The following is a 15,186-nucleotide window of genomic DNA, read 5'->3' on the forward strand; positions in this document are numbered from 1 at the left end:
CTTTTCGAATGTATATTCAAATTAAAATTTAGTTGGAACATACGTGTACTTTTATACGCATCAGCGATGTTATAAAATAAAGTCCGACGCACGACTTTTATTTCGCGTTTCCTTCTAAACCACATTATTAAATGTTGTACAATGTTGTTGTAACAAAACTGCTTTTATTTTCATATTAGTTTCCAGTATTATAACAGCGTCTATGTAGTACGAGATGCCGACGAATACCCGTCATAATTCTAAATATCGTGAGCACGTCATTTCACTGAATACTACACGTTCTATTTGTAAAAGGCGAGTTAACAGCACACCAGCAAATAGACCTAATATCGAAAAACTACAGTACTGGATGAAAAACTGCCACAATGGTATTCGAGCTCTCTATAAATTATTTCAAGGTACAATCGCATGCACGAGATAGAATACGAACATTTTACGTTCATGATGAGAAACGGCGCATGTTATGACTTCTTATGGCTAGAACAGTCTATTGATCACCCCTGCTGATATCATCACACTATGCCATGTCGGAACACGTAGTCAGGGGAGTCTTAGGCTGCAGCCACTGTGTTATAACGTGGGGAAATCGTATTATCTCACACGTGGAAGCTCCTCGTGGGTGGATGGCCCCGAGTAACTTTGTTGTCAGGCTTGTATCATCACGGAAATTTCACCAGCCGACCTAACATTCTACGACCGAACTTTCCAACCTAACACTCAGACCTGACACTGTGCGACCTGCTGTTCGCACAATGTCAACAGTCAAGACTGACACTATTTCACGTCAAATTTACTCCCTGGATTCTGGTACACAAATAATATTTCATTACATTTCCACGAGAACTATAAAATAGATTTACAGTGCCTTTATGTCTCCATATTTATAAAATATGGTATTTCTACCAAGTCTCATCGGCACGTTTCTCATATTGCTCTGAAATCTCTGCACCATAAATAACAACTCAGTCCAAGTTAATACACCAACAGTTTGGTTTCACAGCAGTAGTTTATTCTCAGGGAGGAAGCCCACGCAATAAAACTGGTTCATTTCATTACGGTGCGTGTAATATTGCACCTTGGGACTGTCCTGATGCCATTTGGTGCTTGTTATACCAGCTGGACGCCCCACCAGACCACGCACTAATGCATGCACACATACATGCACACATACTGGTAGTATACTATATCATGTTGTCTTTGGTTTACTGGGGAAGTAAGATGACACCAGGGGGGGCTGTGGTCGTGGGTTCAGTTTCGGCACCACAACTTGCTGACTGAGTCTGGTAGTTTTCTGGAGAGGTATCTCAGCGGCCAGCTGTGTTGTAGGTGGCGTTGTGGTCTGTGGGGTCATGTGACGCAGGGGGACAGTGGCCTGTCCTGGCTGGAGGTACTTCTGGCTCAGAGGGGGGTCACTACAAACACAAAACAACACTGGTATAACAGCTTTGTGGAGCCAACACAATGATTTACGGTCTATCCTTCATAGATATTTTACAAAAATATTGCTACAACACATTATGTGTAATCAAACAGAAAAAAATCAATGGCAGTTTCAAAATACTGAAGTATGCGAAAATAATTATTTCTGGAAATTTCATTGTCTTAAATCTTCCTTACTTACAGTAAACGGAATGCATGTCATGTCTTTTTTAGAGAAACCTTACTCTAAAATGAATTTTTTTAGCCAAGTAAAAGAAATAGGGTCTGAGTATATATATATATATATATATATATATATATATATATATATATATATATATATATATCATATGTCACATTCAAACTAATTCCAGTTTGGAATTAGACAAAAAGTGTTGATTGCTCCATGCAAGGAAAATTCTCATATCTAGACTCAAAAATTACCCCATGTGCAGAAATCCCAGAAACAACCCCTTTAATAATCGACTTTTTAAAAAATTGAATTTGTCTTACTTTTCTTTGTTTTGCCTGTTTTGCTGCCTTCCCTGTTGTGTGTTAACTGGACTAATCTCCTCTGGTATAGGTGGCACTGGGGTGCTCTTACTCACAGGACCATGGGTCTGGACTGGCTTGTACTGCACCTACAGAATACATGCTAAGTAGCTTACTGAGATAAAGGCTTTATACTGATGATACAGGTGGTTTAGTAGTGCCCTTACTCACAGGAGCCCAGGTCTGGACTGGCCTGTACTGCATCTAGAGAATACATGCTCTACTGGGTTGTCCTATATTGTTAACTTACCTGTGGCTGTAGTGGTCTACTGGGATGGTGGGGGACAGTAGGAGTGGGCTCAAAACTGGGACGCCCTATACTGCTGACTGCTGGAGTGCTAAAGTTGTGCTGCAAAATAATAATAATAAAAAAAAAAATTAAACGGACAGAAATCACAGCTCAGAAATACCAGAGAATTACACAGACAGCATAAATAATCATGATATAAATATAAATGGCATCTTCACCTTCAAATGCCATGAAATTGCCATGCAGTCAACAAGGCTATCAAATCTAAGCTTTGGGGCAAAATCTATCAACAAGGAATAAATAATAAATGACCTTAACTCACCAGCTAGTCAGACTGAAGTATAAGTAATAAGTGGTTAACTCACCAGAGCAGAGCCAGTAGGTCTGAAGGAACTTCCACCTGATGACGGCATCTCAAAGGTGCCATGTGTCAGTTTCTGCTGCCCTGAGAGCTGGGAATCTGTGACCTGCTTATTCAGCCAGTTGATCACTATAATATATCAAATAACTTCTTTTGAAACCAGCAATAAATAAAAAAAAAGTTCTTTTTTAAAGATACAGATTTCATTAACCCCAGGCAGATGTCAAGTTTTATTCTGAAAGGTTTTCGAATCCCCTACAAAATAATTACACAATTAAATTAGAGCCTCTTTTAATGTAGGGTTCTGACCATTCAAAGAAGTAGATGACTCTTTTACTTAAATTATAAAAATATAGTAATATTTCTAGTAAGTCAACTAACTTAATATCAATGGTTACCATTTTCATTTGTTTTAATTATTTGCCTGCTTTCCCCCAGTTTCTGTGTGGTAGTTTCTAAAGTTTCATTCAGCTTCCTGTTCTCTTCCTCTCTCTGTCTCAGTGTCTCCTTCAACTGCTGATTATCTGCTGTAGTCTTCTGGATGGTATCTTCTTTTTCTCCAAGAAGTTTTTCTTGCTCTGTGGTTATCTGATTCCTTAGTTTGAGCTACAGAATATTTACAAAACATCCCTTACAATAATTTTAAGAGAAGTAAATTTTAGGGTTTCCAAATATCAAAGCACATTTACATATAGCAAATAGTTCTCTTAAGAGCAATCCAAGATGATATTTTAGCAGTTTTACTGAATTACCTTCCAACTAATAAAGAACAATATTCCTGTCCACCCACCTTCCCATGGTAGGCTTTGATTTCTCCCTGAAGTTTCTGTATTATCTGGTTGCCTTTGATCAGCTCCTCAGACATGGCTTTTGTAGACTGTTCAAACTTTACTATTTGCTGTTGCTTCTTCTTGATTTCTTCTTCATACTTGTGCTAAAATAGAATTATAATCATATCATAAAAATGCATTTTATCAAAGTGTTTTGTGAATGAACTTTAAATAAAACTTTGTTTATTTGACAATGTGAACAGAACAAACATCATCAATCAGATCCCCTGTCTAATCAGCCTAACACAATCAATGTTCACACCTACCACAACCAGTTGTCACACCTACCACAACCAGTTGTCACACCTACCACAATGACCTGTTTCTTACCTTCTGTTCCTGCTCAGATCCCAGTAAATCTGAGGACCTGGCCAGCACCTGATCTTTATCTTTCAGCTCCTGCTCCAATACAGCAACTTTAGTCTTTAACTGATTGATCTGCTTTTCCTGTTCATGATAATCTGAGTCCAGAGCAGAGTTTTCTTTACGAAGATTTACAAGTTCTTGTTTCATGTGATGATGTTCATCCTCTAAGCTGCTCAGCTTGGACTTCAGTTCTCGTATCGTTGCTTCTGACTTGTACTTTCTGTCTGTCAAATCCTGTAAACAAATGAATTAAATTATCTTAGGTTGATAATGATTTCAAATACTATGGAATTTAAACTTGACAACACTTTGACATTTTATGCCCCAAAACATGTCTACTTATCAAAATTTTGACCCAATGTAATAATCTCCCTGCTACTCTTAACTAGAATTCCCCCTTAATCAATATTTGTACATCATTGAAACAAAGTGTGGTAACAAAACCCAACCTTGTTCATGCTCTCTAATTCATAGAGCCTGGTTTCTGTTTGCTGGACAATCTTCATGTGAGCTTGCTCCAGCTCCTTCCTCTCCCGCTCATACCTCTGCTGGTAGGAACTCTGTAACTGAAATCATCAACAACAGCTGCTGAAGTGAATTGTAAAAGACAACATATACATGTGTGTAAAACATCAAGGAAGGATTTGGATAAAACTGATGACTGCATCTGACTTTTTAAGAGCACCTCAACATAGTCTGACCAGAACAACCCTGTTACTCACTTGCAGTGCCTTTTCTCTCTCGGCTGTCATTTCCCGTGCGTGCTGATTGGACAGGCTGTTGGTCTTGGACGTCCAGTCTCCTTTCAGGTTGTCCAGCTCCAAAGTTCTAGCAGACAACGCCTGTAACAGCACACAGTTAACAAACATTTATGTTTTGCACTCACAGCACATTTCTTTTCATTAAATGATATTCTACACGATGAAGATGACCAATTTACAGCAAGCTATCACCACATTTGCTTTTTTGGTTACTATTGTTAATTCACTGGAATGTCAAATCACCAGTCCTGAAAGTTTGAAGTTGCGTTTGTACTGCCACAAACCTGGTAACATTTAAGATTAAGTTTGAATGGAAAAATTACCTGTTGTGTCTGGTGAAGCCTTTGCTTCAGCTCCGCCTCCGTTGTCTCCAGTTTTGTCTGCAGACTGGTATATTGGTCCTGGAATTACGTAAATATTAACTAACCAACAAAATAATTAGATATATTCTTCCATGCAAATATCCACCAAGAAGTCTTTACAACTTATTTTATAAATGTCCAAATTATAATTCTGAAATGTTTGCCAGTACAGATTCCCTGTAATAGAGACACGGCAGAACTTATACCTTTAATAATTTTAAACAATCGGCCAGGTATTTCTTCACATCAGAGTCTGCCCCAGGCACCAGTCTCAGAGACAGGTGGGTCAGGTGCTTGAATGGGTTGGTCTCTATCACATTTAAACTGGCACATGTTTTGTCTGAACTCACTAGATGTAATATAAACCTGGAGGTGAGAAGGAAAGCAATACCTATGATAATACATGCATGAGAAATTTCATAATTACTTCATAACATTGAAACCATATAAAACTGACACAGGTTGAATTCAAAAACATTGCTTCCTGGATAAACAAATGTCCACAAACCAACAACCACATGACATTCAATCTTGTCTATATCGCTAAATTATTTACTCCTCTTCATGCAAATGGGTAGATGCAAGGCAGATCTTTCTATACAACGTACACAGTATTTCATGTTAGAATTATAATGTAACTGTTACATACATCTTCTAGACCCCCCCCAAAAAAAGTGACAAGCCACCATTCAGCCCATGTCAATTGATAGATAAGGATGCAGACGCTTAGCTATGCTACAAAATTAAAGGGATAATAACTCTTCGTATGAGTTCTACATTTCACAATAAAAACATTGTGAACAACTCACAGAAATATAATATATTCTCTTTTACCACAAAAATGGCAGTTATAGCTATTATTCTTATATCTGAGCTTGTCTTTAGACCACGTGACCTCCATAGATGGCTATACTCTGTTATAATCTCTTAAGAGATTATAACAAAAAAACAAACTTTTTAGAAAAAAACAGGGAGTAACTTTGAATGTAAAAATGGATTTATAAACCATTGGTAAGTATGGGAAAATTGTTGTTTACTCCAGGGAAATTCATTTTTTGGCCAAAACGAAGAGTTATTATCCCTTTAATGTATATAAATTTCCAAATTACCATATTAATATAGCGTTAGCTTGCCGTATGTAAAACCTTACTTTGGTGATTCTTTGTGCTGTTCCTGCAGACACAGCTCCAGAAGATCCACAAATCTCTGAGGAAAGGCACTGAAGTCCACCAGTAGGCCCTGCTGTGCCTTTAGGCTGCAATATGGAATGTCAACATTCAAACAATGACCAATACAATTCACTTCACACCAATAATAAAAATGCTTTTGACTTTGATGACTTCTTTTTACAAACATTACCAAAATAATAATAATAATATAAATAAATAAATAAATAAAATAAAATAAAAAAGGTCCCATAACAATGTGCACATTACCTCTGAAAGTCTTCTTCATTCAACCGTAGTGTGTACAAGAAAAAGAGGTCAGTTTCATCTGTAAGACGGACAACCAGCTCCTACGGAGAACGTAAACATGCTCATAAAATCAACAGTGACACTCTGAAAAAAGTGACACTTCGCAGAAAATGTGCCAGAGCTAGAATTTCAATGTATCAACTGGAAAGTTATCAAAACTTTGGAGGTCAGCAAAATGAATTCTGGGGTAGCGCTAGCAATTTTTTACGCTTAGCCAAATCACCACATTTTCGTCAATTTGTTAGCCAAATGACTTTAATTTGACTAAAATTAGTCAAATCAAGCCCTTTTTGTTTAGCCAATTTAAGTCAGTTTTAGCATTTGGCTAAATTTGCGAGTGTTAGCGCTACCCCAGGAATATAGTGTTAGAAGCATGGTTTAAATTTCAGTTGAAGCATATGCTTCAAAATAATCTTTTTAGTCTATCAATTCCCTTTACAGGCAATGCCTAATCAAAAAGATTTTACCTTGGTATGTATTGGTGATGTGATAGAATGCATCTCAAGGGTTATCAATACTGTCTGCTTCCTAAAATGGCAATTTAACATCTATTAAATAATAACATTGACAATGATTGTTCAAAATAACACAAATATCTTTGGTTTAATTTTTAAAGTCGAAAAAGTATTCTGTTTCGAACAATTGCATTGTATCGTAAATGTGCTGTTTCAACTTTCGACTGTTATTTCAACTTTACATAGACAAATACGACCTTGCATGTTTATTTTATTTGGGTCTTTGCTCTATGTTAATGTTAGAGGTTCGTTTGTGCTTTGACATAGCGATCCGTTCAACCCAATTAGGTAGATCACAATCCGCTAGGGGCGCTACAGTCGTAACTGTCCACGGGCAGTGAAGTGTAAAACTGAAGTCGGCCTGCTGACAGTTCGCCTATGGAACCCCTTTTTTAAATCTCTCTTTTAGCGCCGCGTAAAAAAACTAATACAAGCCATTAACTAAATAAGTTGTAAATCAAAGAGTAAAATCCGGTCACGTGATTTTCCCATGTTGCAGTCTTTGACAAGTTTCGGTTCTGCTTGTTTTAAGCTTTGCCTCTACAAAATGATAAAAAATTTCAGTTAAGTGCTGGTATCATCTTTTTGAAATTTATATCCAGCAAAGTTTATGAAATTTGCTATATTATGTAGAAAAATCATGAAATTTGAAGGTTGCGAAGTATAGTTAATTTAATCCGCAATATTACATGATGTGAAAATTACCACAGGGAAATAGCTTTGCCCTGATTAGTCACAGGCTATGTGAGCCAGACAATAGGCTGAGCACACAAAGACACACAGGGTGCTCTGCTGCGCCTGAGTGATCACTGCTGGTCAGTGGGCACAGGTTTTGAGCTGAGAAGTGTGGACACTTTTGGTGGATTTTTGCAGTTAAAAAACTTCAATATCTTTGTTACTTGTAGGAATATTTAAAAAATTCCAAATGATTTCATCCGGTTTTTGCATTACCTTTCAGATGATATAAGTATTTTAATTTTCTGATCAGTTTGAAAATTTTTCTGATATACCTAACCCAATGACACACGTCAAGTGAGAAGTTTACAGTTACCATTACCTCTCTTCCCGCTCTGCAAACTTCGCCGTGACAGGAAGAGGCCGAGAGAACAGTTTTTCGACTGCAGAAGACCCCATCACAAAAAACTGAAACAAAAGGTTAAATAATGCCACAGTTACATTATAAACATCAATCAACTTTGGCGCTCGTCAAGACGGCCATAATTGAAGGTGTCAGTACTTGTCAAGACAAGCTCATATAAACTTCACATGGTTTCCGTAGCCTTCTCATAATCACTTTGTCTTTTGGAACTGATTTGACAACTTATACACCTTAAATGTTTTTATCAAAAGCTGTCATTGTATAATTGTAAATCCACTGCGATAATTTCTCTAAGGTTTCTTTGTTTTTCTTTACACTCTATTGACCATCCAAACATTTACCTCGGTTTCAATACTTCTGAATCTAATCGAGCGGTATTAGCCTCCCGTGCTGACAGGGGCAGTCCCACGTCAGTGCTGATACCCTGATAATGCAGACGTGATGAGCGCCTTGACCAAAACTGTGGTACTTTCCAATGGGCTGCATATGCCCATTTTCGGGCTTGGTAAGTCTCACATGGATTCAAACACAATCATGTATTTTTGCAGACGAATTCATCGATCTTTTTTACATGTACATGTAATTTTATAAATGGAGAAGTCACATATTGAGTAAAAAATCAGATCATAAAAAATTCCAGTGGCTTTTCGTTCCAAAAAGTGAATCATGCTTGAGAGCCTTACATATATACACTGGGGTAGCGCTAGCATTTTTTCCCCTAGGCCAAATCATCACCTTTTTGTCAGTTTGTTATCCAAATGCTTTTAATTTGAATAAAATTAGTTGAATCACGCCCTTTTTGTTTAGCCAATTTAAGTCAGTTTTTGCATTTGGCTAAATTGGCGAGTGTTATCGCTACCCCAGATACATAACTGAAAGTTTGAAAAAGCTATACACCCATCAAGAGCATTAATCGTATTATCCTGAGCTCCTTCCCAGTAATCAATATATAAATATTTGTATAGATTTTTATAGTTGTTATAAAGTTGTTATGATTAGAGTAGAGAGCCTGTAAAATGTAACTTGTACACATTTTAGTGCTCAGTAAAAATGATTACATTGAGCACATTCTACGCCAAGATTTTGAAGCCAAGAGTGATGAATGTCACTACTATATTTCCATGCATGTGTAAATTACTCTGTACCTCTCTCTTTGTTGCCATAATAACTAACTTGATAATTTCAGGCACCTCACATTTGGGTGGTTACAGCCATTCTGCTGTGGTGTATGCCCTGAAAAACTGCGGCTACAGACATATTGATACGGCAGAGAGGTACGGCACAGAAGATAAACTACCACTGGCTATCAAGGTAAGTATATTACAGCTGTGTAGACATATTGATACAGCAGAGAGGTACGGCACAGAAGATAAACTCCCACTGGCTATCAAGGTTTTGCAGGCCCAAAGGGGGGGGGGAGATTCGGGATGAGTTGAGGTGGGGGTCACATATACCTGCATGTACACTTTTATTTCCCGGAAAATGTCCACTGTCAATCAAAAGGTTCTATGCCATTTTTTAAGTTGCGTTGTTTTTCAGAAAAGACACCTCCGACAGTTTGTAATTGCTGTCTACAAAAGTAGATAGTAAAAAATCAGAAATATCAAGATAAAAGATAGATATAGTTCACAACCTACAAAACGACACCATTTTCAGACTTTTTCCTGATGAGAAAAACAGTGCTTTTTCATTCTTTTTTTAGGGGATGGGAGGCTTACCATACAGTTTTTTTAATGCCTTCTGCAATCTCTAATTTCTTAAATTGGATAAGGCATTTTTCTTTTTTATTCCATTCATAGCATGTTTTATCAGCTTGCAAGTGTGCTGACAAGGTTGGTAATATTCTGGGTACATGCCAGCCTGTAGACATTTCCATACAATGCAAAGTAATTGAATGGTTTTATTTTCTACAATTATGGGAAATGAAAAGCACAGTAATAACTTGATAAACCAAACATGCCACACCCATCCATAGATGAGTATCTTGATGGAATGCGCGTACAGTTTCCATGAACAATAACATTAAGGTTAAATGTCTGAGATAGGTGTTGTGATATAGATTTGTGTCTGCCACAATGTCGATACTCAGTGTAAATGTGAAGTCACACATACATAGTATGGAACATGTTGTGCCATGGCTCCTGTCTAGACGACATGTTCTGTATTAAGTTTGCTACATTACAAAGAGTAACACTCCAAGGACACAGATGGAGGTGTCTGAGAAAGAAATAGATCTAATTGTAATACATGCAATCTTTGCAAACTTGGTACAAACTCCATAAAGTTTGGACCACCTGACTCAGAGCCATGCTCTTTACTAATGACTTCACATTGATTACTGACAATCCTTTGACAACGTTGACATAACATTCAGGCATTAAAAAACTAGTCCATCTATACCAGTCTGCGCTAAAACATTTTAGTCTGTTGGTGCCTTTAATTAATTTTTTAGGATTGTAATAAAATATGTTTAAGGCATCATTGCAGTGATATAATGGAGACATATTGTTTGGCCCACTAGTTATTCTTTATAGTGTCAGACTTTATAGTAATAATTATAGTGCCTTGTATGACTAACTCAACCACTGACTTTGAATGGCATGGTTCCAGTTATGGGCATATATAGGTTGCACCCTAGTATTAATCCATATGCTAAAAAATCTTCCTACCTTGGTGTTCTCTGTTGACATATCTTATGTTTGATTTCTTAATTGACGTATCTAAACATAAACTTTGAAAAAAAATATATTTAATTAATGTCAGATTTAAATTAACAAACAGACTTCTTTCATTTTTTAAGGAGAGTGGTATTCATAGAGAAGATATATTTCTGACATCCAAGCTGTGGCCAGCTCATTACGGCTATGAGAAGACCAAAGCTGCCTTTCACAGCTCGCTTCAGAAAATGCAGACAGATTATCTGGGTAAGTGATGGATTAAACAAACTCAGCATCACATTAATGATAAGTTATTTAATCTAACCAGATATTTCCACAGATAATGCTGTTTAATCTGTTAAGTAAAGAAAATGTTTACTAAAGAGAGGTTAAATCTGTCATTCTAAATTTATGCATCATGTTTTTTACACTGTACCTGATCCACAGGAGTTACTGCCTAACTGTTTCCTTTGTATTCTGTAGACTTGTACCTGCTTAACTGGAGATACTGCCTAACTGTTTCTTATATCTATTCTGTAGACCTACTCCTCTTCCACAAGAGTTACTGCCTAACTGTTTCCTATGTATTCTGTAGACCTGCACCTGCTCCACTGGAGTTGCTGTCTAACTGTTTCCTTAATATTTTGTAGACCTGTACCTGCTCTACTGGAATTGTTTCCTTAATATTTTGTAGACCTGTGTCTGCTGCACTGGGGTTGCTGCCTAACTGTTTCCTTAATATTTTGTAGACCTGCACCTGCTCCATGAGAGTTGCTGCCTAACTGTTTCCTTAATATTTTGTAGACCTGTACCTGCTCCACTGGCCTTACTGTCCACTTGCTGAGAAAGATCCAAAACATACGCTACACGAGTCCTGGAGAGCTCTGGAAGATCTTTACGATGAAGGTGAACATTCTTTTAACCAAAGTATTTTATGTGATAAGTCCAGCTTATAGTACTATATTACCTTGTTTTAAGAAGATTATCAGTAAGATCATTCATTAAAATCATTGAATGTTCACAATGGATTCAACTTTTACGTCTTAATGAAATACTAGACTATTTGTTTTATTATCATTATTATTATTATTTAGTGATGTTTTGGAAATTTGCAGTCAGTTCTTCAAAGTAAAAAAAAAATTAAAGAATTGGAATTATGCTAATAAACCATGTACAGGAATCTTTCAAATCAGGAGATTTTTCTTTATTTATCCAAAGGAAAGATAAAAGCAATTGGTGTCAGCAACTTCCTCATTCCTCATCTTGAAGATTTGCTAGAAGAGTGTCGAATCCGCCCCATGGTGAACCAGGTGGAACATCACCCTTACAACAACGAGAAAGATCTATTTCAGTTCTGTAAAGATAACAATATTCAATACGAGGTATATAACACATTGAACAGTGAGAGAAAGCTCTAGTTCAGTTCTGTAAAGATAACAATATTCAATACGAGGTATATAACACATTGAACAGTGAGAGAAAGCTCTATCTCATTTCTGCAAAGATAACAGGTGCTGTATGTAATAAAAAAAATTCTAGTGGATAGAAATGGTCGTCTGTAGCCAGTGTAAACGCTATAAATGTAAAAACAAAATGAGGTATAAATTTAAGAACAAAATAATGCAAATGACACATAGAAGACAAAGATTTACCTCTCACAGTGTGTTAGGTCGGATAATATCACAGAGTCACTTATTTTCAGGGTTACTGCCCACTGGCCAAAGGTCGGATACTTAATGAGCCCATAGTTGTGGAGATAGCTCAGCAGCACAACAAAACACCTGCTCAGGTGTTAATCAGGTGGTCGTTGCAGGTAAGAGATCAACACACACAGGGAGGGGTTATAGAGCTAGGAGCTGATCCTGTGGTATCCAACTACAGAGTGTTAATTCCTGTATTCCTGTTCACTATGGCCTTATTCAGAACAGGGGACTAACTAGTCTGAGGGTCAAATATGCCCAGCCCACTTGAATACTTCCCCATGGGATATCTATTCAGTGTCTGTTAGTGGATTAGACAGCAAGCTTTGTAGTGGGTCGCCATAATTGTCCCTTGGACTTGTTAGTCCCCTTGTCTGAATGGGGCCTATGTTACATGTACAGGTTTAAGGCTAGTTTCCAGTAGTGTGCCTGGCTTGAGAGAGATGGTGGGTGTGAAGTGGCTTATCTTTTAAGAAAAAATATTTTATCTTAAAGGGACAACAAACGCAAACGAGTCACCATAACACTCACAGAGCCTTCTGTCTCACCACACTCATGCTTGAACATCACTTCTTCCAGACTGCTGAGCTTATATTGTACAATGTTATGTTTGTAAAATAAAAATTAAGATTTGCCAGAGATATAACCAGAGTTATCATGAAAATGATTTAATTCTTTTACAGGATGGAATAGTTACAATACCCAAATCTACAAAAGAATCCAGAGTACTGGAGAATTGTCAGGTATAGAGAAATGTTTTGTGTGCTTTGGTTAAACTTTTATATTTAGTTGTCATTACTGATACAATGTAACAATGTACTGTACAGCTAGGTGCTTTCAGTAAAAGTTTTGCTTGCATTTGTTTATTTCTTAGTTGATATAACTGCTGAATAAAATTGTATGCTGTTTTTGTTGTTTTGATGTAACTGGTTATGGAGCTATTTTCCATTATTTTGAGTTAGTGCATCTTCTTTTATCAGCCTAAACACTATCATATACTTATTATGTTATATGCCATACTGTTAGTTTAGTTCAGTCCCAGGTCTTGAAACCAAATTACAGTTTGTGTCTTTGGGTGACAGGTTTGTGATTGCAATCACCAAGTTAATGACCACAAAATAAACCACGAAGAACAAGTCTCCTCACCTTCCCATTTGGCATATTTAGACAGCAAGCAATCCACTTAAAGCTGTCCAAATGGTTCACAGTTTATATGGTGATCACAAATCTGTGTCTCAAAGTCACAAAGAGCAATAATTTGCTTTAGAGGCCTGTTAAACCCCATTCAGAATGAGAATATCTGAGTGCTAACTGGTCCATGGTTAAAATATGGCAGACCTACATGAAAGGAGGATGGCTTAATCCTGTAATGGTCTTTTGGCCTCACACACCTCCCCACGTGTTGTCCCTGCTGGGGCAGGGTAATTAAATCTCGACTCCATTTGACCAGACACTTGGGGAGGCATGTGAGAGGCGGACAAAGTAAAACAGGATTAAGCGGTCTTCCTTTCATGTAGGGTCTTCCATATTTGAGCCTTGGACCAGTTGATACTCGGATCTTCTCATTCTGAATGGTCCCTTAGAGTCCCACTCTCTCAGTAGTCTCCATCTTGTAATGTCAGGTGTTTGACTTCACCCTCTCTGACAGTCAGATGACCACCCTGCATGGCCTCCACACAGGTTTACATGCATCGTGGGATCCATACAGACCACAAGACTTTATGACGCACATTGCACAAATGTGGGACTAGACAAGGTGACACTCTTAGACTGGCTTTAGATATATCCTCAAAAAATGGCATGTTATAACTTGATTACATTTAATGTTTGTTTTTTATTTGTCTAGTATGATTTGTTTTCTGTTTTTATATTGTTTCTAAAAATATTCTGAATATATCATTCTCTTCTTCCTATGATCCCACTAACACAGATACATAAACAAAACCTCTCTCTGTCACAGTCTACAGTTGTGGAGGGAAAGGAACTAATTAATTTACATCAGCTAACTCCTACTTTGATGTCTGGACCACTTAATTATCACTTTTAAGATCTGTTTGTATCTTAGCATGTGACTACATAAATGCTTAATGACACAAAAACCTTGTCAATACACTTGTATTTTGATGAATCAGACTAATACATTCTGTGCTTGAGTGTTTCTTGTTTTTATCTTAAAAAGTTTGTCTTCCTGCTTTGGAAACAATTGTTGATTATTTTTCAGGTGTTTGACTTTAATCTAGATAGTGTTGCCATGGCAATCCTCGATAATCTTCACTGTGGTCTGAAGATGATTCCCCAAGTCTCCTCCTCGAGGTCATATCTCTGCAGACATATTGGGGAGGAGGACATCGGCAACACTAGGACTGATTTCAGACAATGTCATTGTGTTATTAAGTAGACTTATACTTTAGGATTTATTATTTACTTCAGTGGAATTATTTCCAAAGGACCAAATTGAATCCACATTGCAATGTTATTCCAGTGGTGCTTCCCCATATTTAATGTGATAAACAATATGGTTTATAACATGGTATTGATCACGGGTAATTGACAATCAAAACATTGCCATTGATGCAGTAAAATTGGTAAAAAATAAACTTAACAAATTCGCCTATTTCCAGTTTCTTAATAGCAACTTTAGATTTATTCACCATTTATTTGGAGAGTATTAATGCAATGAAGCTGGAGGCAAACAGTATTGAGATCCATTTTAGGTAAAACTATCATTTTGAACGAATTTTATGTATGTATATTTACATAATTTTAAAGCAATTAAATATATATTTGATTTCCTTTTTGATTTCCTTTTAGTGTGAAAGCGACTGTTGGAGTTAGTTAA

At 37.0% G+C, this 15,186-nt stretch overlaps 2 protein-coding genes across 4 annotated transcripts; one reads left to right on the top strand and one right to left on the bottom strand.

The window, feature by feature from the left end:
• Nucleotides 1-144: 144 nt before the first annotated feature.
• On the bottom strand, nt 145-8,138 carry LOC106168703 (spindle assembly abnormal protein 6 homolog). Its single transcript, XM_087002602.1, has 15 exons — nt 7,949-8,138; nt 6,844-6,904; nt 6,338-6,417; nt 6,052-6,156; nt 5,108-5,267; nt 4,863-4,940; nt 4,501-4,620; nt 4,228-4,344; nt 3,743-4,012; nt 3,373-3,516; nt 2,981-3,188; nt 2,587-2,711; nt 2,222-2,320; nt 1,933-2,060; nt 145-1,412 (listed from the first exon to the last, which is right to left on the bottom strand). The coding sequence occupies exons 1-15, from the start codon at nt 8,023-8,025 to the stop codon at nt 1,187-1,189; spliced, it is 1,998 nt and encodes a 665-aa protein (XP_086858728.1). The 5' UTR covers nt 8,026-8,138; the 3' UTR covers nt 145-1,186.
• A 199-nt stretch (nt 8,139-8,337) lies between these two features.
• On the top strand, nt 8,338-15,139 carry LOC106168714 (uncharacterized). 3 transcript variants are annotated; one of them, XM_087002607.1, is made up of 9 exons: nt 8,338-8,495; nt 9,177-9,382; nt 10,791-10,914; nt 11,452-11,553; nt 11,866-12,029; nt 12,350-12,460; nt 13,031-13,090; nt 13,970-14,103; nt 14,569-14,740. In XM_087002607.1, the coding sequence occupies exons 1-8, from the start codon at nt 8,432-8,434 to the stop codon at nt 14,096-14,098; spliced, it is 960 nt and encodes a 319-aa protein (XP_086858733.1). In that variant the 5' UTR covers nt 8,338-8,431; the 3' UTR covers nt 14,099-14,103; nt 14,569-14,740. The 3 variants fall into 3 exon arrangements, with proteins under 3 accessions (XP_086858733.1, XP_086858732.1, XP_086858734.1); XM_087002606.1 differs by lacking the exon at nt 13,970-14,103 and having other exon boundaries at nt 14,569-15,139; XM_087002608.1 differs by lacking the exon at nt 13,970-14,103 and having other exon boundaries at nt 9,177-9,301; nt 14,569-15,139.
• Nucleotides 15,140-15,186: the final 47 nt, after the last annotated feature.

Source organism: Lingula anatina, chromosome 1 (genome assembly GCF_051362555.1).
Source record: "Lingula anatina isolate TDL-2025a chromosome 1, LinAna3.0, whole genome shotgun sequence".
NCBI lineage: Eukaryota > Metazoa > Brachiopoda > Lingulata > Lingulida > Lingulidae > Lingula > Lingula anatina.